The sequence below is a fragment of the Leptinotarsa decemlineata genome, unplaced genomic scaffold, assembly GCF_025532065.1.
Source record: "Leptinotarsa decemlineata unplaced genomic scaffold, Ldec_3_MD MMD2_tig00026358_RagTag_RagTag, whole genome shotgun sequence".
Lineage (NCBI taxonomy): Eukaryota > Metazoa > Arthropoda > Insecta > Coleoptera > Chrysomelidae > Leptinotarsa > Leptinotarsa decemlineata.
Window position 1 is genome coordinate 10,918,343 of NW_027412703.1, and position 24,927 is coordinate 10,943,269.

At 32.7% G+C, this 24,927-nt stretch overlaps 1 protein-coding gene and 1 pseudogene across 1 annotated transcript; one reads left to right on the plus strand and one right to left on the minus strand.

Annotated features, from left to right (window-relative positions):
* Nucleotides 1-140: 140 nt before the first annotated feature.
* aurB (aurora kinase B) lies at nucleotides 141-24,715 on the minus strand. Its single transcript, XM_074184757.1, has 6 exons — nucleotides 24,446-24,715; nucleotides 24,200-24,391; nucleotides 23,888-24,022; nucleotides 736-986; nucleotides 542-681; nucleotides 141-419 (listed from the first exon to the last, which is right to left on the minus strand). Exons 1-6 carry the CDS (start codon nucleotides 24,586-24,588, stop codon nucleotides 342-344), a joined length of 939 nt encoding a protein of 312 aa, XP_074040858.1. The 5' UTR covers nucleotides 24,589-24,715; the 3' UTR covers nucleotides 141-341.
* LOC111508876 (5S ribosomal RNA) lies at nucleotides 3,805-3,924 on the plus strand (annotated as a pseudogene).
* Nucleotides 24,716-24,927: the final 212 nt, after the last annotated feature.

Genomic DNA, 24,927 nt, shown 5'->3' on the forward strand with positions numbered 1-24,927 from the left:
ACTTCTGACATCAAATGTTACGTTTTTCCCTGTGGGTTTACCAAATATTGACTACACTAGAGTGGCAGGGAATCATCATACATAGTGTTTTCAACTAAATAAAAGTAAGAAGACTCAGTATATGTTAATAAAATATAACAAAATTGTAAAATAATGTATTTCATAATATTAGGCGCTGAAAAATGTTCAGTACAATGAAATGATAAATGTTCTTAAACCGAATATAATATTGATAAAAACAAAACAGAGTTATCAAATGAACTATTACTTTTTTCATATTCAAGCCACAAATAACTCGATTTAAAAATTACTCTCTATCTCATTTGATAACATAAAATAAATCACTTGTTTCGTTGAACCCAAGGATGCTGCATCACTTCAGGCAAAGACATTCGTTTTTCACTTCTATGAACCAGTAGCTGAAACAAAATCAAATCAAATACCTCCAGTTTTTCAATTGAACGTAGTAGAGTGTAATGGAAAGAGTAAGTAAAGAAAAAATATATAAAGAATAGAAATCTCATTGAGAAATAGTACTCACTCTAGAAATTAGATCTCTAGCCCCAGAAGGAATGGAGTCAGGATACTTAACATCCACCGCCTGTATTTTTTTATAAGTACTGTCTTGATCCTCGCTTTCGAACGGAGGACTCCCTGTCAAAAACTCATAACATAAAACACCTGAAAAATAATTTATTTCCTAGTATTCAAAGACTGAAAGTTTCTCCCCCATACCTAAACACCAATGATCAACATAATGCCTGTATTCCCTTCCTTCCACCATCTCTGGAGGAAGATAATCAAGAGTCCCGCACATGGTATTTCTCTTCAAGGAAGGAGCATGAACAGACCATCCAAAATCAGCTAGTTTTACATCGCCTAACGTAGTCAGTAATAGATTTTCAGGTTTGATGTCACGATGTATAACTTCATTTTGGTGACAATAGTTCAATGCATCAGCTACTTGATAGATATACTTCGCAGACCTACAAAAATTAGGACTAAGTTAATTAAAACTGAGTTTACAAGGTGATTTAAAAGTCTGCTAAACGGCTCAATTACTTGAAAATGTAGATTGGTTGAAAAAAATCAATAGAACCATGGGTTCTGAATTTTCCTGGCTATCCGATGGTGACCTTGGATTTGACCTTGACCATGACTCTGCAACTTATTCGAAAGTCAAGGTTGACTTATTAAATGGGAACACTTTTTTATCACGAAAGTAGAAAGAGCGGACAAAATTAAGACCAGGTTTGATCTTGGGTAACTAGGGTTCAAGGTTAAACATCTAATAAAACAAATTTTCTACATGACAGTAAATTCAGCTATGATCGTTGTGTTTATATAGAAACCCATAGTTTTCCTCCACGTTCCTATATAACCTTGAGTGATTCTAAATTTAACCTTTGAAAGTCATTCAAAGATCAAACATTCAAAATTAAAACGTACTGATGAGATTTATTCGGTACTCGTAAAAATGATACAATATATATATATATATATATATATATATATATATATATATAGAGGTTGATGGTTAGCACGACTGGCTAAGTTAAGAAATAGCACGGGGACTGAAACGGGTGTGCAGTCGGAGACAGAGAAAAATGAGAACTCTTTTTTCTGTTCAAGCTTTCGAGACTTTATTGACTCTTCTTCAGGAACTGAAAGTTGAGGTTATGTATATGAAGCAAGCATGAGAAGAATTGTTTTCTTAAAACACTTTGAAAATGTGATGATTTATGAACACTCATGATACTGGATAACTGGTTAAAACTGAGAACATTATAATAAAATGTGGATGGCACTAATAACATTAGATTGTTGTAAAATAAAATTTTTAATTTTTTTTTTATACATCTTGTGAAAGGGACAACCATGAAAAACCAGAGAAAAAAGAGTTCTCATTTTTCTCTGTCTCCGACTGCACATCCGTTTCAATCCCCGTGCTATTTCTTTTATATATATGTTCATCCATTGTGTACTATTCGATAGTCGACGTTTCGCCATCATCTCAGATGACATTATCAAGACGAGTTACTGCTTCGCTTCGAGAGGTGTAACTGATGTTAGGTTCTTCTTATATATATATATATATATATATATATATATATATATATATATATATATATATATATATATATATAAAAATTCGACATTGTGTCGAATTTAAGGTAGGATTTTACCAGTTAAATGTCGAAAAATCATAAATCCGAGTTGTAATTCCGAAATATAAAAATAACAGGAAACACGCATATGTTCCACACCCGTTTCAGTCCCCGTGCTATTTCTTAACTTAGCCAGTCGTGCTAACCATCAACCTCTATATATATATATATATATATATATATATATATATATATATATATATATATATATATATATATATATATATATTGTGTGTCTTTCGTCGTTAAAAAGTTATGCTGTTTTGAAAAAACCTCTTGAGGACGCAGTTATTATACATCCTTTGAACAAAAGTGTATATTTTTAGTTTTTGATTCTATCGTTAGGGGCGTGATAATCTTTGTATGAAGTATATACCCTTGTTAAAACTCAGTTGAAACGTGGCAACATTGTTGGAGAACGATATTCATGTGAATATATTCTGCCGTAAGTTCAGTGACCAAATGGTTAATATGATGTTTACTCCAAAAGATATATGATGGAATTGGCCGATACTTGATGAAAATCCGTAACTAACGTATTCAAAAAATACTTTACTATGAGATTTTCACTAGACGATTTTACAAAAACGCAACACGTATTTCGCCATGCAATGGCTTTTTCCAGCGAGTCTTTACTCCTTACACGCCCGAAGAAGCCATTGTATGGCGAAACACGTGTTGGGTTTTTGTAAAATCGTTTAGTGAAAATCTCACAATGAAGTGTTTTTTGAATACACTTGATTTGAATACAAATCAATGTTGAAGAATCTATTGTGTTAGCGAAACATGTCGTGATATTTTTCATCGACCTTTTTTGGGCATTTTTCACCCTCCACAATCTTAAAAAATATAAAAATTATAATGGAGAACTTTATATAAGTGTAGAAAAGGCAAAAGTTTTAGTTTACCCCAATAAGTCACTGCGTAAAAGTATTTTTCACAAAGAAAAATGTTCTATTTATTAGTAACTTGTCGTATCTAACAATTTTGTCTATCAAAAAAATACTAAGAAATAATACAATATTTATCTTTACGTTTCGGATGAACTTCTGTGGCTTCTACCAAACCTCTATTCAAGACAATGTGTTTATTATATCGTTTGTAAACATGTGTTAATGTAATGTAGCTCAAACATTCTGAAATCTTGTGTTGCAGTTCCACTCAACTTGTAGACATTTCTATGAACAGATCGAGTGAAGTGGGGTCAAGTAACTTAGGTGGCCACTCGATCTCCAATCCATGGCCATATCCAACATTAGGGTTTCTGATGTGAAAATATTTTTACGATGCCTGCATTATGTACAGAACCATCATCTGGAAGGTGATATCCATCACATACGTCCAAAAATTCATTCATTAAAAATTGTAGGAAGTTTGTGGATTTGTTGTTGCAGTTAAATAAAGGAACCAATTATTGTCTCATTTTTCTGAATTTTCTGAATACGAATCTTCAGTGACCCTGAAGAGACTATTTTGTGATGAAACAACGCCATTTTTGGGGAAACTATTTTATTACTTGTCTAATCAATTAGACTGATGAGGAGAATTGTGTGATGATTGATACCCAGATCCTACCGAATTATTCTTCAGCTTAAAAGCTGAAATACTAAAAATACTATAATACTAAAGTATTATATGCAACGGCCATACCACGTTGAAAGGTGGTAGTTCTCGTCCGATCACTGAAGCCAAGCAACGTCGGGCGCGGTTAGTACTTGGATGGCTGACCGTTTGGGAACACCGCGTTTCGTTGTTTTTACGTACCTCAGGCCTACACGTAGACAGATCATTTTCTTATGATGCACTGTTTAAAACGAAGTATTTTCCTAGGATTTGGCTAAGGTATGATATTTTCGCGATATTCGATACCAAAAAATCGAATATTGACGACTTTGTTTCCATTTTAAATAATAGATGTCCATCAATAAAATTCACGTATGAGTTAGAAAATAAGGGACAACTACCATTTCTTGACGATTTGGTAATGAGGAGCCAATATGGAGGGTTAGAATACGATAGATATATTTAGAAAAGAAACAAGCACGTACAGGTATATTCCTGACAGTTCACATCACTGTGGACAGCACAAACGTGCTGGGTTGAATTTTTTAGTGCATCGTCTTCTGACTTTCCCTCTAACACAGATGCAAAATATTATGGACAGACAAAAAGATCTATTAAAGTAAGATATAAGGAACACATAGCAAGCACACTTAAAATATGGAAGGCCTGAAAAATCAGCAGTCGCCCATCATATTTTGCAACAAAACCATTTCATAGACTTCAGTTCATTAAGATTAGTTAGACAAGTTAACAACAACAGGCAACTAGATGCCTATGAGAGTGTAGAAATAAGTAAACACAATAATATTATGAATAACGATGACGGACCTATACCAAAGAGCAAACATACTATATAGCTTGTTAAAATAAAATAATGTTGTTGGGTTTACTGATTACTACATTAGGACACATTGCAAAAATAAATTTGGATAGGCAATATTGTGAAATTAATTTTTATATAGCTGAAAATTGGTTTATATAAACATATATTGTAAAATAGTAGATAAGGCAAAATTGTAAAATTAATTTAGGTTGGTATACCTGTATGGGTGGTACGCCTGGATGGTTTACCAGTATGGGATACCTATATAGCATAAATAGGGTGAGCTCGCATTAGTTTCTAGTTTTAATCTTCCTCTTAAAAGATGATCACACTTGGTGATCGAAACACGTGTCGAGGTGTTAAAAATAACGATTTGGTGTTGGGAAAAAACTCCAGTAATATAGATCACTTTCTATACTCCTTTTACTAGATCCAACCTTGGAAAAGTGTCTCCTATAAATTTGATGTGTGAAAATTATAATATCCACTGCAGTCAATGCGATATTAATTTCGATCCACTGAAAACCATATTATCCAAAATTGAACAAACCATCATCTAGCTAGCTGTCTTCATTTCATATTATTTACAAATAATAATTATTTAATATGTCATCTTTTTTTCTTAATTCGATCATATATGTGAGTTCATTTCTTGATTTGTCAAACCCTCAATATGTCAATCTTTTGTTATATATTTTGTTTAAGTAGCATTATTATATTATATATTGTCTGTTGGGCAATGAAAAAACAAAAAAACACAAATAAAACAAATATCATCATTATTTTTATTTTCAACAAAACCGTTTCACTTAAAAAATGTTTTACTTGATTTTTCCAGACTGACCAAATTATTTTTGAAGATTTCTCATTAAGATTCCTGAAAAGTCTGGTGCGTAAACTAATAACTATTAAAATTTGGGACGGAGTTGGAGAAAACTCGATTACTTGATTTTTGAAATTCGAAATATTTCGGACTGAATTATTAGATCGTGCTGTAAAACCTTATATTGAAAAAATAACGAATGCAAATGTGATGACCAGACAACGAATTTGTTGATTTCTTTCCGCTGAAAGATAAACCATATCAAATCAGTGATTAGACCACTGTTTTTTGATATCTTATCCGAGTTCAACTGACAAATAGTTTAGTTGAATGATTATGATTTGCCAAAATTTCTAAATTAAATTACAGTAGAACAAGAATAATTCAGAAAATTACTCGAATACAAATATCTAGTACAAAATCTATAAGAAAATAATTAACATTTCTAAAAAAATAAATACAGTCAATTTTTAATGTCACACTACATTACAGGTGTTCGTTAGTCGTCTTCAGGTGATGACATCACCCAAAGACGATTGTAGATACTAACAATCGAAACGTCGTGAACTAACGTGACTTGGAATCGCTCCACTTTTTATTTTTATTTTCTTTTTATTTTTACTTGTATTTTATTTCACTATTATTTCATTTCAGGTTTATTTTGGTTAATATAATTCTTATTTTCAGCTATTCATTTTTAATTCTTCTTTTTTAGTTGTTTCAGGGATTTCAAATCATTTTATATAGTAGACAATGGAAGTCCGAACTAGTGAAATTCAATTTTGAATCAAATCGGACCATAATTGCAAATATTGTCCGCCATTGTGAAGCCGCCATCTTGTTTTTGCCCTAGAAAAACTCCATAATGCATCGTCACCGAATTTATGTCAAATTAGCTTGCGAATGAAGTATCATAATTTGGAATACGGAACAGTTTTTTTTCCCGCAAGAAGGCGCCAAAATCGAAAGTTTAGTAGCTAAAATTTACATGGCTGAATTCCTTATGAAATCACCTTTTCAACGATGCGTCACACTTACTACTTTCCCTATTCAAATTGTTTGGGTGATAGTCACCGAGGGGTGGGGGAAGAGGTATGAAAGTTTAGGTTATGATAGGAAGAAAAATCGACATGTTTTTGCATTTTTTTCAAAACACATGTGTTTTGAAGATATTCTATCTGTTTCGTTTTCGGTGCCCCAACCTGTATCAAATATTCGTATACGTAGAATTTCAAAATTGGAATGAAAAATTGAGTATATATAACACAAAAAGTTACAAATCAAGCAGTACTGACACAAATGTTATTTGCAGTATTATTAAGAATGATTGTGAATACATGATACCAAGACGTTCAGAGAGTCGAAATGAATATCGCAATGTTCACAGATTTTATTGAAACCACTGCATATAAAATTCGATGGTGATCGTAGCATAACATTTGTGCGTGATGCTTCGCAATAGAATTTCCGATTGTGTCGACCTTTCCTTCTTGGTACTAAGAAATTGATCTCGGGTAAAAGAACCGTACTGTCAATATTGTTGTTTAGTAATTTATGCAGGAATTTTATACCAAGATTTTCCAAAGATGTCATATCAAATCGTGTCAACAAAATGTTATGATCGATGCTTCTCGTGGGGTATTGTCCATCAACATCAACAGACATAAGTATTTTAGGAACTTCCTTTCCACGCTCTCAACTGATGTTTTTTGATAGTCGTAAACTGGATACCATAACACAGAGCAATACTCTAACTTAGATCTGGCATACGCCAAATATGGCAATTTTAAGGTGGCAATACTTTTGAAGTTTTTGACATTTCTGTAAATGATTCCAAACATCCTATTTACATCAGCACTCATATATATTTGTTGTAAATGTTAATTTACTGTTTTATGTTATACCAAGATCTTTTATCTCATGTATGCAGTTGATTGTATTAGGTTTGATTGAATAATCGTACATTAAAGTTCGCTTTTTTGTTGTAAATGATATTATTTTTGATTTGGATACGTTCAGTATCCAAATCAAAAATAAAAGAGGTCCAAGATTAGATCCTTGTGGTACCCCAGATGTAACTACCAGTTGCGGCGCACGGGAAAAAAAGATAAAATTGACCGGAGCGGATTATCGAAAGTTACGCAAAAATAAGTTAAAATATGCTGCTACATCACATTCTCAAACGAAATTAAATTTTTGTAAAACTTTCAATTCGTAAGTTCTTAATTTTCAGTTGAAGATCCGAAATCATGTTCATTATGGAAACTTATACATTTACAGAGAAACAAAAGAACAATTAATTCAAACTCAAAGTTGTGTAAAGGAATCGGTGCCTAATAAACCTGACACTACGGAAAGTACGGTCAGTACGGAATCAACATTTCTTGATGTTCCATCTACATCAACCGATATAGTAAAAACAAAATCCGATTTTTCATTATAGGTTCTGCTGATTTAACATTTACGGAAGTAGATTATAATTCGGATTTGGATAGTGATAGTACTCAAGAACAAGGCGATTCTGATAAGATGTCTGCTGAGAATGAAGGTGCGTAAAACATTTTGTTTTTACATGGATCATTTTATAATTGATATTTCAATTTTGTAGTTATTCACCTTTCTGTCGATGAAGATGCTTATTCCACCGACCCATTTTTATTCAAAAATACTATTTTGATCCCTGAAATAGCGCGTCAACTAATTCTCAAAGGAACTTACCACCCTCTGTTATTAGATGACTTTCAAGACTTTCCAGTTTCCAATTAAAGAAAATTGAACGTTTTTTGGTACAAACTTAAAAAAAACGACTTTTTGACAGCGCAGCGTACGTGAATGGTTAGTTTACTCTCCAAGAGATAAAAAAATGTTTTGTTTTGTATGCTGGCTTTTTGATAGTGGTAAAAAAAATAGTGTTTGGTCAGATCCAAATATGAGTAACAATAATTACAAAAAAGGAAACACGAGACCAGCACTGCTCACAGACGGTTATTTGATACATATATTGTAACTAAATTACGGTTATTTAAAGGCAGCACAATAATTGATGAACAGATTCGCGCAGAAGAAGATGAGATAAATCAGAATAGACAAACTTTGTTTAGAATCTTCGATATTGTGTTGTTCTTAGCAAAACAAAATTTACCTCTACGAGGTCACCGTGAGGACAAATCTAGTAATAATCAAGGAAACTTTTTAGAACTTATGAATTTAATTAAAAAATATGATGTAGCCCTTTCAGATCATCTTACCAATGCTAAAAAGAATGCAAAATATACAAGTAGTACCATTCAAAAAGAGATTTTGCACCTGTTAAGCTAACATGTACTTAAAAATATTATTTGCGATATAAAGAAAGCCAACTATTTTCCTTTAATTGTTATCCAAAACGGAACAGATGTCTTTATTGTTCAGATTTATTTGAAAAATTGGGTTTGCAGAGGAGCGATTTATAAAATTTGTGGACATGTCTAGTGGATCAGCAGAATCATATTATAAAATTATTCGCAATGAACTGAAAGTCCTCAATATTGATTGATATATCATTATGTCGAGGGCAAGCCTATGATGGAGCAAGTACCATGGCCGGTCATTTGACAGGCCTGCAGACAAGAATAAAGCAAGAAATTCCAGAAGCCATTTTTGTTCATTGTTGCGCACATAATTTAAATTTAGTATTGGTAGACTCTGTTGATTCTTGTGCAGTTGTTAAATTATTTTTTGGATCCCTAGAGAAGATCTACATGTTTATTTCTGGAAGTTTGTCTCGCTTAAAACTATTTGAAACAATCCAGGTAGCAAATGAAACGGGAGAGAATAAACCCACTTTGAAAAAGATATCTGATACTCGTTGGGCAAGCCACAAAAGGGCAGTAGATTCAATATTTTGTAACATTCATGAACTAAATACCACTTTTATGAAAATAGTAGACAGCAAAATAAGCAATATAACAAGTAATCAGATGGCTCAAGCCATAGGAATTGCCACTTACATGCAAACATTTGAATTTAAATTCTCACTTTGCTACTGGAAACATGTTATGACTAAGATATTTGTATTATCAAACTATTTGCAAGAAGTTAATATAGATTTAGTTTCAACTGCCAATTTAATTACTTCTACAAAAAACAATTTAAAATCAATTCGAAAATCTGAATCGTTTTTCAATTTGAAAAGGAAGCTAAAGACTTTGCTAATAAGTGTGATACTACTGAAGAATTCAAAACAACACGCATTAGACGAACAAAACGACTTTTTTGAAGAAACCGCTGAAGATTATGTGCAAAGCTGTCCTTGTGAACAATTCAAAACAACCGTGTTTTATGTTTCTTTGGACACATTCAATCAAACAATGGATGATAGATTTGAATACTTCATGAAAGTTTCAAATAAATTTGTTTGTTTAGAAAGTGAACACATTTCAAATTTAGAAGATAACTTACGCTGTTTACGAAAGCTCAGAGTATTTTATAAATCTGATATTACAAATACGAATGATGTGATTGCTGAATACCAATCTTTTTGTTCATTATTCAGAGACCTTGAAGATAATCGAATATTCGATTACAAATACGATATTACAAATACGAATGATGTGATTGCTGAATACCAATCTTTTTGTTCATTATTCAGAGACCTTGAAGATAATCGAATTAATGTAAACACCGAAGAAATATTACCATATCTCATTTCAAATGATCTGGAAAATGCATTTCTGAATGTAGCCAAACTCTATCGAATTTTTATCACCATAGGCAAAGGCAACTGCTGAACGCACTTTCAGTAGATTGAAAAATATTAAAACCTATGTAAGATCCACAATAGGTGAACAAATGTTGAACGATTTGGCATTATTGGGAATATTGAATCGGATTATTCAAAAAACATAGATTTTTCTGTCGTACTGGACGAATTTAAAAACATAAAAACAAGACGTTTACTACTGTAAATTGTAAACAATAACTATTTTGAAGTCTGTGTTGATGGTTTATTATTACTAGAAATAGTATCTAGAAATTGTTTTGTTTTTGTATATGTATTCTATTTTATTATTGTAATATTTCTTTTATTATAGTTTTGTGATATTATTTCATTTCTTAATTGGAAATACAGTATTACTTCAAATACATATGCCTTTTTACTGAATCTTAGCGCCTAGTTATGGTGTGCCCCCCCCCCCCGCCCGTAATTTCTAGAATAGCCACTGGTAACTACATACTGAGTCTATTTGAAAGATTCATATTCGACTAATTGTTTTCTGTTAACTAGATATGATTCAATTAGAGTAAGCAGTTGGTTAGAGAGTCCCAATTTTGCCAATTTGCTGAGAAGAACATAATAGTATATTTGATCAAAGGCTTTTTGAAAATCTAAATAAACAACATCGACTTGTTTTTGCTGGTTCAGCTACGTACGTAGAGATATTGATTTAAACATGCAAGATTTGACATACATGATCTTTGTTATACAAAACCATGCTGAGTAGGAGAAATAACTTTTTGAATATGGGAGTACATAGCATTTTGCACACATATTTCGAAGAGTTTAGAAAAGTTACATAAAATTGAAATTGCCCTGTAGTTAATTTTTTTTTATTTAAAATCATCCGCATCAACCTGATGGTTATTAGCGGAGTGTATTTATTACAAATCATTAGGTAGTATTTTCAATTTTATAATAAGGTTGAGAGCAGTTAAAAAGCAAATAATATTTTTCACTTGATGTCTTCCTAGAGCTTCTTTCAAATCTTGAGGTATATTGTAATTGTCTCTTTCTATTTGGAACATCGGATATTCCTTTATGATGTGTTTTACTGTTAGTGACATTTCACGAATTTGACACTGTGGTTCCTCTTCTCGAGATATCAGGTATTCATGGGTAAGCCTTGTATGTCCTATTCTGAGTCGAGTCATGATCACTTATTCTCTTCTCGGCAGATTTCCATTATCCCACGGTCCTACCGCTGTTTTGATTTCTTAAAGTTTGGATTGTGTATTTTGCCATTTCCTGTTCCAGATGTCCCTCAGCATTTTTTTTATATATGATTTCAAATTTGTGTAGGGAGTGAGCTGTGAGGCTTTCTGGTTCGGATTTATTATTGCCTCACGTGCGCTTCGGTCGGCTGTTTCGTTACCTCTTATTCCTATATTGGAGGGGACCCAAAGTAGAACAACTTGCTTATTCAAAATTTGCAAATCATATAGTTCTCTTTTGATAATTTTACCGATTGGATTTCTCACATACATTTTTTCGAGTGTTTGCAGACTATTGATCGAGTCTGAGATTATTATAAATTTATCAGCTTCATCTGATTTTGCATAGAGAAGTGCTTGGAGAATGGCAAAAAGTTCCCCTGTGAGGATTGTTACTGTTTTCGGAAGTTTGAAAGTTAAATTCGTTCGATCTATTACTACTGTAGCACCTACTCCTACATCAGTTTTTGAGGAATCTGTGTACTTAATGATCAGTTGCCTGAAGTTCTGGATAATGATGTTAGTATTTGTGGCATATTTATTGAACTGGGATAGTTGGTAGTTGAATATGGGTGAGTTTATCAGCCATGGTGGTGGAGTACTAATATTTGTAGGATATATAGAAGGAAATTTCTGGATTTGGATTGAGTCAAGATATCGTCTGATCCTTTCGTAATAGGGGGGGTCAGTTCTTGGTCGGTCATATGAGGTAAGAAACCGATTTGTTATCGTGTTCTTGTAAGTTGGATGGTTTTCATGTGATGCAACTGCTGATGCATACGATAAACTCAACTGCATTCTGCGATGACTCAATGATGGTTCCCCTGTAGTTTGTGATATCGCTCGAGTCGCCTTTTTTTAATATCCGACAAATTCGAGCTGTTTTTCACTGCTCAGGGAAGGCACAAGTTGATACAATTAAGTTGAGTATGCCTATTAGAGGTATAGAGAGAACGTCGATACAGTCCTTTATCACAAGACTAGGAAAATTGTCAACGTCTGCAGTGAGTTTATTTCTTAATTTTTTTCAAGCGGTAACAATATCGATTTTAGAGAAGGCAGGGATGTTTAATGTATCTTAATCAGAATCATATTCTCGAAGCATATTCTCGTCCGAAACCAAGTATACACTTTTGAAGTACTTGGCGAATCCATTGACAATATCTCCAGACTTATCAAATACCTCATCACTAAGTTTCATTATACCCGGTATACGCGAATGACCTTTTTTTCTGTGTATGAAAGACCAGAAAGTCGAGCTGTCAAGTCAAGTATACCTTAAGAAGTTTGATGATCACCTACGTAACATAATTGAAAATGTTACCAACAGCTGTTTCACCAATATTCCTTGGTCTCAAGCAACATTGCCTGTGAATCGTGGAGGGTTGGGTCTGCGCTTAGCATCATCGCTGGCTTTACCAGCATTTATGTCTTCCATCAACAATGTTTCGCAGTTGATAGAAATGATACTTCCCGTTTCCTTTACCAATATAAAAGATAATTTAACCGTCGAAGGCGAATCTATTTGGTGTTCTCAAACCAAAAGCCATTTTGCTTTTAGTGCTTAGATAAATGACTTAGTTTATTTTATACATGTAGTCTTCTCTTTTAAGTTTGTTCAGATCAAACATTTTTGTTTTGCTTTTAGCGTTTTACTTTTGACTAGTCCAATAAGTTTTCTCACGTATTTAGTCTTGTAATTATGTATGTGTGAAAATTTTAGTGATGAATAAAACTATTTCTATTCTATTTCTATTTCTATGTGCTTACGGACCTCAAATCACTTCAGAAAGCATGTGACGAACCTTTACTAGAAATTGCCTCTGACTCTATCACTTCATCTTTGTCATCTCCCTCGAAAAAAGCTCGCCTCAAAGCCTCAAAGAATCTGGTGCTTGGTTGAACGCATTACCTGTTACTACTCTGGGAACACTACTAGATAATTATACTTTCAGGGTAGCCATTGGACTCAGATTGGGTTTAGATATTTGTACTCCTCATAAATGTATTTGTGGTAGTGAGGTGAATGAAAAAGGTACTCATGGTTTGAGCTGCAGAAAGAATTCTGGACGTTTTCCAAGTCAACTACATCATAAAAAGGGCCTTGATATCAACCGGGATACCTTCTATCCTAGAACCACTAAGTACTAGACGTGATGATGGCAAACATCCTGATGGAATGACCCTTGTTCCCTGGAAATGTGGCAGAGCTGTCTTTTGGGATTTTACATGTGCAGACACATTGGCTCCATCTCATTTAGTTGGTACGTCCAAAAGTGCAGGTGCTGCTGCCATAACCAGTGAGAAAGCAAAACAGCAGAAATATCGAAATCTTGGAAACAACTTTATATTTTATCTCTGTATTCATCAAAAGATACAGAGAAACATGAACAACGTAGTACAAACAATAATGGATCAGAGATACATTCTTCAGTCAAAACTCTTGGGTTTAATGGGTTGAAAAATATTGGAAACACCTGTTTCATGAACAGTATATTCCAATGTTTATCAAACACGAGATTGTTGTTGGAATATTTAAAAACGGATACATACATGAAAGATATCAATGCTAGTACTTCTAGTATGAAAGGTGCTTTAATCAAAGAGTTCGCAGAAGTTATCAAGGAATTGTGGTCAGAAGTTTCATTTAAAAGTCAGATTCAAAGATTTGCCCCTCGATTCATGGGATCTTCCCATCAAGACGCCCAGTAATTCCTTCGATATCTTTTAGAAGGTTTACATGAGGACCTCTATGGAATTACTGAGAAACCTAAACCGATCTTAACGGAGATTGACGAAAAATTGAGCGACAGCGGAAAAGCGCAAGAGTCCTGGCTGAGATACATGAAGATTGTAGACAATTTCGTTGGTCAATTAAAATCTACTATGAAGTGTACAGTGTGTGCACTTCATAGTAGATTCTCTCATCCTTCTCATCCTTCGATCCTTTCTGGGATTTGTCTCTCCCTATACCACAAAGAACTGGCCAATTGAGTTTTGTCACAATGCTTGGATTTCTTCACAAAAGAGAAAACTCTGAATGGAGATGAAAAACCAACTTGTTCGAGTAGCAAGGAAAGAAGAAAATGCAAAAATGACAGTGTATATACAATCGATCGCTTCAAAAACACTTTACTAACTTTCTTCGAAAGCTTCAAATACTGTTTTTATTGTTTTTATTTAAATGTTTAAATACATTCATTATTTAAATCAATAATGAATGTATTTCCACCATTAATATGGAAGTGTCCAATCTCCTTATAGTCTTTTTCAACTAAAATTACTTTTTTATTCCTTTTCTGCCAGTCTCCTTCGGTAATATTAGATACTCTAATCAGCTCTATTACCTTCTTATCAAATTTTGGAAAATTATTTTTTCGCCTGATGCTTTGTTTCAATTTTCCCCAAATCAACTTGATGGGATTAAAAACACAAAAATAGGAGGGAAGTCTCAATATGGTGTGTAATAGTTTGTTTCCCTCACTACACTGGAAAAAGTCTGCGTTATTATCACACTCGTTATTCAAATTTAATCTTATGACTTTTCAGCCAATCATAAAACTCGATTAGTAAAAATTATCCAATACGAACCGCAATTCTACAGTCCACATGGACTAGTTCGCAGCCGGTTCATTTCCATGTAATGGTTTTTTGGCCTTTGAGAGGTCCGCCAACTTTAAGTGTGCACAATATCGTTTACTTCGACTATACAGTGTAGTACGGTATACTTTTATTTCGACTATGTTGATAATTTTAAAGTTACCAAAATTGTTATTGTCGAAATTCTTTTTCGCCCCGTATCTTCGAAACAAAGCGCCCTATCAAAAACCATCAATGGACAAAATATCCATAGAATAGCCCAAGAAATAGTCCCTTAATTTTTTTCCGTATGTTTAATAAACACACTGTAGATAAACTATGTCTTTTATACTAAGTAATTTGGACGAACCGTTTAAAAATTATCACGATAAGATTAACTTGGCACAATGCAGTGAGCCATTACGCTTCACGACTACTGTAAGATAACGGGAGATGATGCGCGGGGGAAGACGGCGGTCTAAGCAATGAAGCGCCATCGCCGAGAATGCGACACGAACGCGGGCAGACGCGTGAGGGCAGACGTCGTTGACGATTGTGTTAGTTTTGCGAATTTCTTTCGATTCGTATCGATTCTCGAAGCTATTCATTTCTTAGTGCAGCTGGCATATTTTTCTAGTTACTGTATTTTTGAAGTAAAAATATAAATTACTAGTTGTTGCCTGCTCTTATATTAACGTTCAGCCGAAGCTACTGAACCTAGAATCTTGAAATATGTAGGTTGGTTCTTTGTATAGTGTAAATAAGCATCAAGAAAGGGAATCAGGAATTTCCACCCCCCAGCGGGGAAAAATAGGAGTTTAAAGATTGTATTGAATTTCGTCAGTTTTGAAGTTAGAAACCTGAAGTACCTATATTGTAGCTATTTGTTTAAAATGGTCTGTCACGAAACTTAATGTGACAATCAATATTCTATAATTTTTTATTAAGAGCTCGAATTTCTGAATGTTACTGAAATCCAAACAGAGTTCTCCCGTTGTTGATGTCATTCATTGGGATCCTAAATATTTATATTCACTGAAATCCAAATAGATTTCTGTCAGAGTTGTCTTGAAAAAGAGAAACCAATAATTTTTTTTTTTGAAGAAAGCCATGAAATACATGAATGACGAAAAAGTGGATATATTTTTTGTTTATTCGAGATGTTTGAGAAATGCTACCAAATATCTGGCAATGTATCAGGAATTGTATCCTGAACGACGACAATCTAATCATAGATATTTTTAACATATCGAAAATAGTTAACGAAATGGATCCTTTGAAAAACCCCTCCAAAAGAAAATGTACTGTTACTGAACGTGGTGGCGATAATGAAATCGGCGTATCACAGAGGGGAATTGCTCATAATTCGGCCATATCCACTACGTCTGTACGGAAAATTTTGAAGAAAAATAAATTCAAGTTTTATCTAGTCAGGAAAATCAACTGGAGAATAGTTTATTTTGTCCGTTAGGAAATTTCGCCAAACATTTTCAACACGACGGAGCTCCACCGCATCGCAGGAGAATGTGCAGATATTTCCTCAATTCAACTATGCCAGGAAGATGGATAAGAAATAATGGTCCTATTGAATGGCCACCACGTTCATCAGACCTTCCTTTTCTAGATTTTTTGTTGGGGGGCTTCATTAAAGATAAAATATTCAGAACAAATTTTGAAAGAATTGAAAGATTCAATCAGGAGAACCTGCATGAACATTTAATGTGATATCGTGTGAGAAGGTAACTTAAAAAATGTATGTTCATTTTCTACGATTTATCATTTTGTTACATTAACTTTCGCAATTGTTTCTTTTTCAATGTGGTGTATTACGATACTATTAACTATATGCTGGCAACCATAGTTAAAAATTTGATTTTTCATTGAAAAAAGTTAAATGATAGAATTTTGATGGAGCGTTTTTTGAAAGAAACGTCGAGAAATGCATATGTTGTCATAAGTCAATGAATCTGTAATAACAATGACTACCAAAATGTATAAAAAATATACAGGTTCGTATTAAAAAAATATATTGATGATGAATTTCAATGAACAAAACGTCGCATAGAAAGTTGGGTTGAACCAGATTATGAAAAAAGCCTTTTGGACATATTTCTTCTGGAACATAAAACTTTTGCTTGATCAAATTTAATTTTGTGTCCTGTTTCAATAGAATGTTGAGCTAGTGCACATGAATTTTTGTTTAATCGTATATCACTTTTGTGTGAAGTTATTCTGCTTGATAATATTCTGGAAGTTGTTCCAATATAATTTAAATGACAATTATTATATGGTATTTTTTTCAAATCAGGTGTAGAATCTTTAAACTGTGTTTCAATATTTACAATATCTAAATTTTTTTGAAAATTTTGATATTCTTTTCATTGTGAAAAATTTCAATTATTTTGGAAGATAATTTTCCAATATTAGGAAAAGAAAAATATTTCATTCTTTCTTCTATCTGACTACAAGTATTATCATTTTTTGTTTTTTCTGTCTTACTGACAGTAGTAAAAACAATTTTGTTGAGAATTTTTCTGGAGAAGAATTCTCTATTAGAATTTTTTTTCAATAACAGTAAATTATTTTCATCGATGTTTGATGTAAAGAATTATAGTTAATATATCTCCCTGAACTTGTTAGTTTAATATACCAATCTGTTTTTCCATCTGTTCGGACTTCCATTGTCTAATATAATATAATATATAATATAATGTAATATATAATATTTTTATTTTTTCGGTTGTTGCTTGAATGTTATTTCTTTGTAATTTCAGTTTTTTGTTTGATAATATTGTTATTTTTTGGTTATTTATTTTTATTTTTTACAGATTATTTCAGGGATTTCAAATCAATTTATATTATATTAGACAATGGGAAGTCCGAACTGATAAAATACACCACGAACCATTGTCAACCACCTTCAAACATAGCAATCTGTTATTAATGAATTGTCATCTTTGCGGATTATTTTTATATCTAAGAATGGAATGGTATTATTTTCTTCCAGTTCCATAGTGAATTGTAATTTGGAGTTATAACTGTTTACTTTTTTGAGTGATTTATCCTTTGGGATAACACAAATGAAATCATCAACAAATTTTTTTTAAGAAACGGAACTTTGAAACTAAGTTGGGGGTACTTCATCAAAGAGATCATTCATAACAAACTGTGCTAGTATTGGTGAAATTGTTGCACCCATTGGTATACCTAAGTTCTGTTTATAATAATTTCCTTCAAATGAAAAGTAACTTGGGTAATTTGACATTTTTTTTCTTATATCATTCCATTTTTTTAGTATTCCTTTTTCAACCATTTCTATAGGTATGTTGCTGAAAAGAGATACCACATCAATACTTATTTAATTATATCCTGGTGGTACAGATTTTTCATTGATGAAAGAAGCAAATTCAAAGGAATCTTAAATATAATATTCATTATCCAAGTTATATGCTTGAGTTCACTCAGTTGAGTTCATTATAACAGTCACATTACCTATATCTGATCTAGTCAATATCAAATTTGGGTGATTTTTAAATAAATCTTTAGATTTTTTATATAGTTGATTTAGATGATTTTCATCATTATGTGGTTTTTCGAAAAAATTAGTAAGCAGTAGTTGATTTTGGCTCTGTAAATATTTTTCTAATTTTCATTGAAATCATTCATTATACATTCGATTTCCGACGATAAATTTAGAATCGAAATGTCTTTTATTGTTGGAGGTAAACTGAAATTGTATCCAAGTGCAAGGAAGGTTGACTTTAGTCAAATTTTTTAACCACTTTTCGTTAGTTTTGATTTCTTGGTTTCTGAATATTTTTTATCTATTCAATTTATTTATATTCTTACATTTTATATCATTAACCATTTTGTTATATTTGTTAGTTTGTGTTTTTTCATGTTTGTACCAAATTTCATGAGGTAGTGAACGTCTTAGAAAATTTGTATGTTTAGTCAATGGCGATTTTTGAAATAGAGTAAGTTTGTTTTTTGAACGTTTTGACTAAAAGTCCTGTTAGTCCCTACCTTCCATATTACTACCTTCAGTTGTTAATGAAAATCACATTTGTCATCATCTGGTGATTTTCTGTTAAGTGTTCGGAAGTCGAAACGTTGCGAAATTCATTCCCACGGAGGATGAAAATACACCATATGGAACAACATATTCTTTTCAACATATTCAACATATTTTCATTTCAACATATTCTTGTCCGTGAAAACCTTCGATCTAACATTTCAAACCTTTACGGGGAGAAGGGGTCATATCGAGAAGAAGAAGAACTGAGGTACCAAAACATACAGGTACCAAATTCAGGTAATCGAGAACGGTATTTATGTAACAGCATCATTGTACCCACACAGTAAGAAGTCATCTGAGTAGGGTCAGACGACTTCCGAACACTTAACAAAAAATCGCCAGATGATGACAAATGTGATTTTGTCGAAACGTTGCGAAATTCATTCCCACCGAGGATGAAAATACACCACACAGAACAAACCCGAAGAATCATTTCAACATATTCCTGTCCGTGAAAACCTTCAATCTAACATTTCAAACCTTTACAGGGAGAAGAGGTCATATCGAGGAGAAGAAGAAGAACTGAGGTACCAAAACATACAGGTACCAAATTCAGGTAATCAAGAACGGTATTTATGTAACTGAAGTAAATTCTACTCTTTTTGAGAAGAGAAATGAAAATTTCTATGTTTTTTACCACTTTTAATTGTAACTAACGTTACTACAGTTTCGTCCTATATGGACATTCTCAAACTAATACAATTGTACTATACATATGAAAATTTCTATGTTTTTTACCACTTTTAATTGTAACTAACGTTACTGCAGTTTCGTCCTATATGAACATTCTCAAACTAATACAATTGTATAAGTTTCGTCCTATATGGACATTCTCAAACTAATACGATTGTACTATACAATTATATTAGTTTGAGAATGTCCATATAGAACGAAACTGCAGTAACGTTAGTTACAATTAAAAGTGGTAAAAAACAGAAATTTTCATTTCTCTTTTCATTATGATCTCCTACCACGTAGTAACGGCTACATCCATCAAATTACTAGTCTTTTTAGTTGCCCGAGCTTTCGCTAATGTTTACTAGCCTTATCAAGGGGTGTAATATAAAAAAGGACATAAGTATAGATATAAAACATAATAACGTAAAAAACAGTAACATACCTGTGCTATGTGAGGATTATTACTTTATGAATTTTAATTTTTAGAGAAATATTGAACATGAGAATGACATTTTTGACGTTGAATAATGTGGAATACTTTTTGTTATACTTTTTTAACTTTTTTAATGTCATTTATCATGGTGATTTGTATTACAGGATGTATTCAGGTTTTTTTTGTTAGTAAAAATGAATAAATTTTGCTAAGATTGTCGTTTTCATAAACAAAAAATAACTTAACAAACCTTATCGGGTTGTTGGAATTGCCATATGGAGAATAAAAAGAAATATTTATAGAAATATCGATATTAATGTGTTTGTCTTCAGGAAATTATTAAATTTTCCGCCATTTTGTAGTAGGTGAAGATATCGACTTCATATTCTAGGGTTCTGAAGTATTCGTCGGGAGCTTCAAAATGATATGTCACAAGACCCTCCTTTCCATTTAATTATTTTTCCCAGATGGCGCCCAGTCACCATCTTGAAAGTTTCATCTGTCAATTTCACTTCTAAATAAAGTATTCATGCATTAATTCCATTAATCCAAATTTAAATTTTTTGAGTTGACCCGTTCAAAAAATAAAAGGGGGGGGGGACATTAAAAGGAGCAATGAAAACCACTCCCATCGAACATGTTTTCAGGAATTACAATACATGTTTAACATAAACTTCACGGTTAAAGTCTTAAACCAGGAAGAGTGGAAGAGGGAAATGGCTAATGCATCTATAAGTAAACGTCAGTTGCACCCTGAAAACATCAATGAATTCAGAACAAGACTGGGCTCAATTGATTGGACCTCACTATATTTCACTGATATGAATTGTGGATTTTCTTATTTTTCTGAACAAATTTCCTGGTGTTATGATGTTTATTGTCCTTTTAAAAGAACTAGGCCTAGGGAAAATAAATCAAACTTATGGATTTCAAATGATTCAGTCAAAGAGAGCAAAGCCTTAAGAGATTTGTTTTGGTTAATTTCCACTAACTGTAATGTGGACCATCAAGATATGCAATTGTATAAACAAAAAATTAAAGAACACAAATTAAATATAAAAAAAGAAAAAAGTCACTATTACGATTCATAAATCAGGAAATCCAGTAACAAAACTAAACAAGTTTGGAAAATAATAAATAATGAATTGGGAAATAAAAAAAGGGCACTTGGAAACAAACCTATTACTCTAAAAAATGAATTAAAGGAGGAAATTAACAATCCACAAGAAATTTCAAACCTTTTCGTTGAACATTTTTCATCCTCCGCCGAATTGCTCATCTCAGAGCACTTTGGTCAAAATGTATTACTTCCCTGTACCTATTCGAAGAATACTGTTAGTCAGTATCCCTTCGATACATCCCCATTCACAAAGACAGAAATTCTAGGTACTCTGGAAAGAATGGCAAATAAAAACTCCACAGGTACTGATGGTATCTCAATAGTTACTGTGAAAAAAATTGTAGACATTATAATCGAGCCACTATTGTTTTTGATGAATCAGTCATTTTTTGTAGGTTGTTTTCCAAATGTATTTAAAACGGCTCTCATATTTCCTCTATATAAAAAAGGCGACAAAACTGAGGTAGACAACTACAGACAGATATCTTTACTTTGTTTCCTCTCTAAACTGTTTGAGAAAGTTGTTAGTAACAGAATTCTGAATTACATGGATCAAAATAATCTTTTTAGTAATAACCAATATGGCTTCAGGAAGAACAAATCAATTGAATCAGCTTCATACCATTTATTAAATTTCCTTTATACACAGGTTGACTCGAATAAACTAGTTGTAACACTTTTTTTTTGATTTGTCAAAAGCATTTGATACCATTTCTTCCGAATTTCTTATAATTAAACTTGCAGGCCTAGGTTTCCCATATAATCTATTGAACTGGGTGAAATCATATATGGAAAACCGTAGTCTAATAGTTAGCTGCAATGGAATTTTATCAAGTCCCAAAGATGTAAAACTAGGAGTGCCTCAAGGTTCTGTCCTGGGACCATTGTTGTTCCTCAATTTCATAAATGACCTGTCTGAATTCTTTTCTGAGTGTCACATAACCATGTTTGCGGATGACACTGCAATTACCGTGGCCGACAAAAACGAAGTTGAGTTGTCAGACAAAATAAATAAAATAATAGATAAATTCAGTGCTTGGTGTCAACGTAACAAACTTATTCTGAATAAATCTAAATCTGTTTCAATGAAATCATTTATTAGGAAAAATTTCAGCAGTGACTCTTCCACAATAAATGGTATTCGATCTTCCAGCGAAGTCTTGTTTTTAGGAACGTCTTTAGACGAAAATTTGACCTGGAGCGGTCATATTCAGAAGGTCTGCAACAACAAACTCAATTCCGCATATTACTCAATCAAACAATTGAAAAACACTCTAGATAATTCTGGATTGATGAATGTCTATTTTTCTATGGCTTATTCTCACATCAGCTTTAATATCATTTCTTGGGGATGTGCAAGGGAATTTCCACGAGTTTTTGTTGCTCAGAAAAGATTGCTGAGACTAATTTTTAATATAGATTTTCAAGATAGTTGTAGACCAATTTTCTTAAGAGAGGGCCTATTGACGGCACCTTCTTTATTTATCTTAAAGTGTGTCACTTTTGCCCGTAACAATATAACTGAATTTGTCACAAATGCGGATATACATGGTAGAGACACCCGTCATGGGAAACTGTTAAGAACCCCCTCACACAAAACGGCTCACTTTAGATGCTCCCCACTATTTAATACAACAAACTGTTATAATAACTTGCCGGCATCTATTAGGAAAATCGAGTCAGATAAACTTTTTAAAATTGAGGTGAAGAAACTTCTCTTACAGAAGTGTTACTACAGTCTTGGGGAATTCTTGCACGACACTTTTTCATGACATTTTGAGAGTATTTGCTAGAGCTTCTCCGATTTTTTATATAATACTTCTATGTTGTGAAAGTTTGTGGACGTGAACCATATTTATTGTTTTTGTATTGTTCAACTTCTGTAGTTTTATTTTTGTTTTTTAATTATGACTTAGCACATGTACTCAATGTACCAAAGTGTCAAATAAATAAATAAATAAATAAACAGTTATCTCAAGAACATGCATGGCAGAATTACCTGGTATAGAAAAGGTTAAAAAAACAAACATAAAACGAGACCTAGAATTTTCTGTGGGGAAGAGAAGTTTTAAATTCAGTTACCCACTCGGTAAATACACAGGCTAAAGTGTATAAAAATTTGCATTGCAAAAGGAACATAATTTGAGGCCTCACCAAAATGAGTGGATCAATATTTTCACAGACAACCAGATTGCATTTGGCGCACCAACAAAACCATAAGTAAAATCGAGACTGGTCTGGCAATGATGTGAAGAACTGAGGAAATTGGTGTAATGGAATATATTGGCTCTACACTGGGTGCCAAGACACTCAGATATCACAGGCAATAAAAAAGCTAATGAGTATGCCAGACACAAATCTCCTTCCTTGTATAATTAAATTTTCACATTGAAGTAATTGTTTCAAAAGTAATTTTTCTTTTGTGTAATTCAATCTTTATATGAAAGTAGTTGTTTCCAGGACTTTTCTTCCAGTTTGTGTCTGAAAGTTACTTCTTTGAATGATCTACACAACTTTGTAAATAGTTTATTTTGAAATCAATTGCTTTCTTCTTTTCGTTGAAGTATTGAGAGAAGTAGAAAGTCAAAAGTTTCCATTCATAAAATCTTCATGATTAACTTAATGAAATACTAAGTAGAGTAGTATACATACAAGTGTTCATTGAATCTACCTCCAGGACTGGATTTTAAATGCTTGTACAACTCCCCTCTTCCAGCATACTCCAGAATCAAGTAAATCCTGTGGGAATCATGAAACCAAGCCAACAATTGTAAAATGTTGGGATGTCTGAAATAAAAAAAAAATGTATGAATTGATAGATGTAGCTGTTACTATATGGTAGATCATCAGGACAAAGTGAGAAAAAAAACTTTTGTTGTTCTATGATATAAAAATAAAGTTTCATTTCTCATTTTTTCATAACAAAAATAAATAAATTTTAATCAACACTACCAGGACACTTACTTCAAATGACTTTGGATCTCTATTTCCCTTAAAGTTTGTCTCTCAACACGGCCTTTCACAAGTTCCCGTTTTAGTAGAGTCTTTAAGGCAACGATGAATCCAGTTTTTCTCTCTCGAGCTACATATACCCTCCCAAACTTCCCTCTTCCCAACCTTTGCCCTAATTCGAAGTCATCCAGAGACCATTTATATCTAAGAAAAAACATGATTTTACTTTTATCTACTTTTTCCAAGTACAATACCTACTCATTGTTTCCAAAAGCATCATGTGAAAGCATATTAGACACCATGAGTCGAGTGTCATTTTCCAAACCTTGGGGAATTTTTAAGGTTTTTAGGTATTGTTCTGTTTCTTCGTTAACTTTTTTCTTTGTTGACTCTTTAGACATTTCAAAAATATGAGATTGTAAAAGTTGGAATTTATCAAAACTGAAAATAACTGCTAAAATAGCTAATAAAAATAACCGTCATGCATTCAAAATTTAAAACTGCAAAATTGACAATATTGACAGACTATTGACAGTACGCAGTTACGACACGTCAAATTTTGATACAAAAGACCGCAAAATAATACGTTCCAGACTTACCAAAAATGGTATGTTCGATGGTTATGATTACTTTTTTTTTAGACTCTCTATGCTCTAGCCCTGAAATGTAGTAATTTCTTTAACGCATAATGCTATCCTATGTATAAAAAGCGTTTCAAGTTACAGTATTCCATGCCTAAA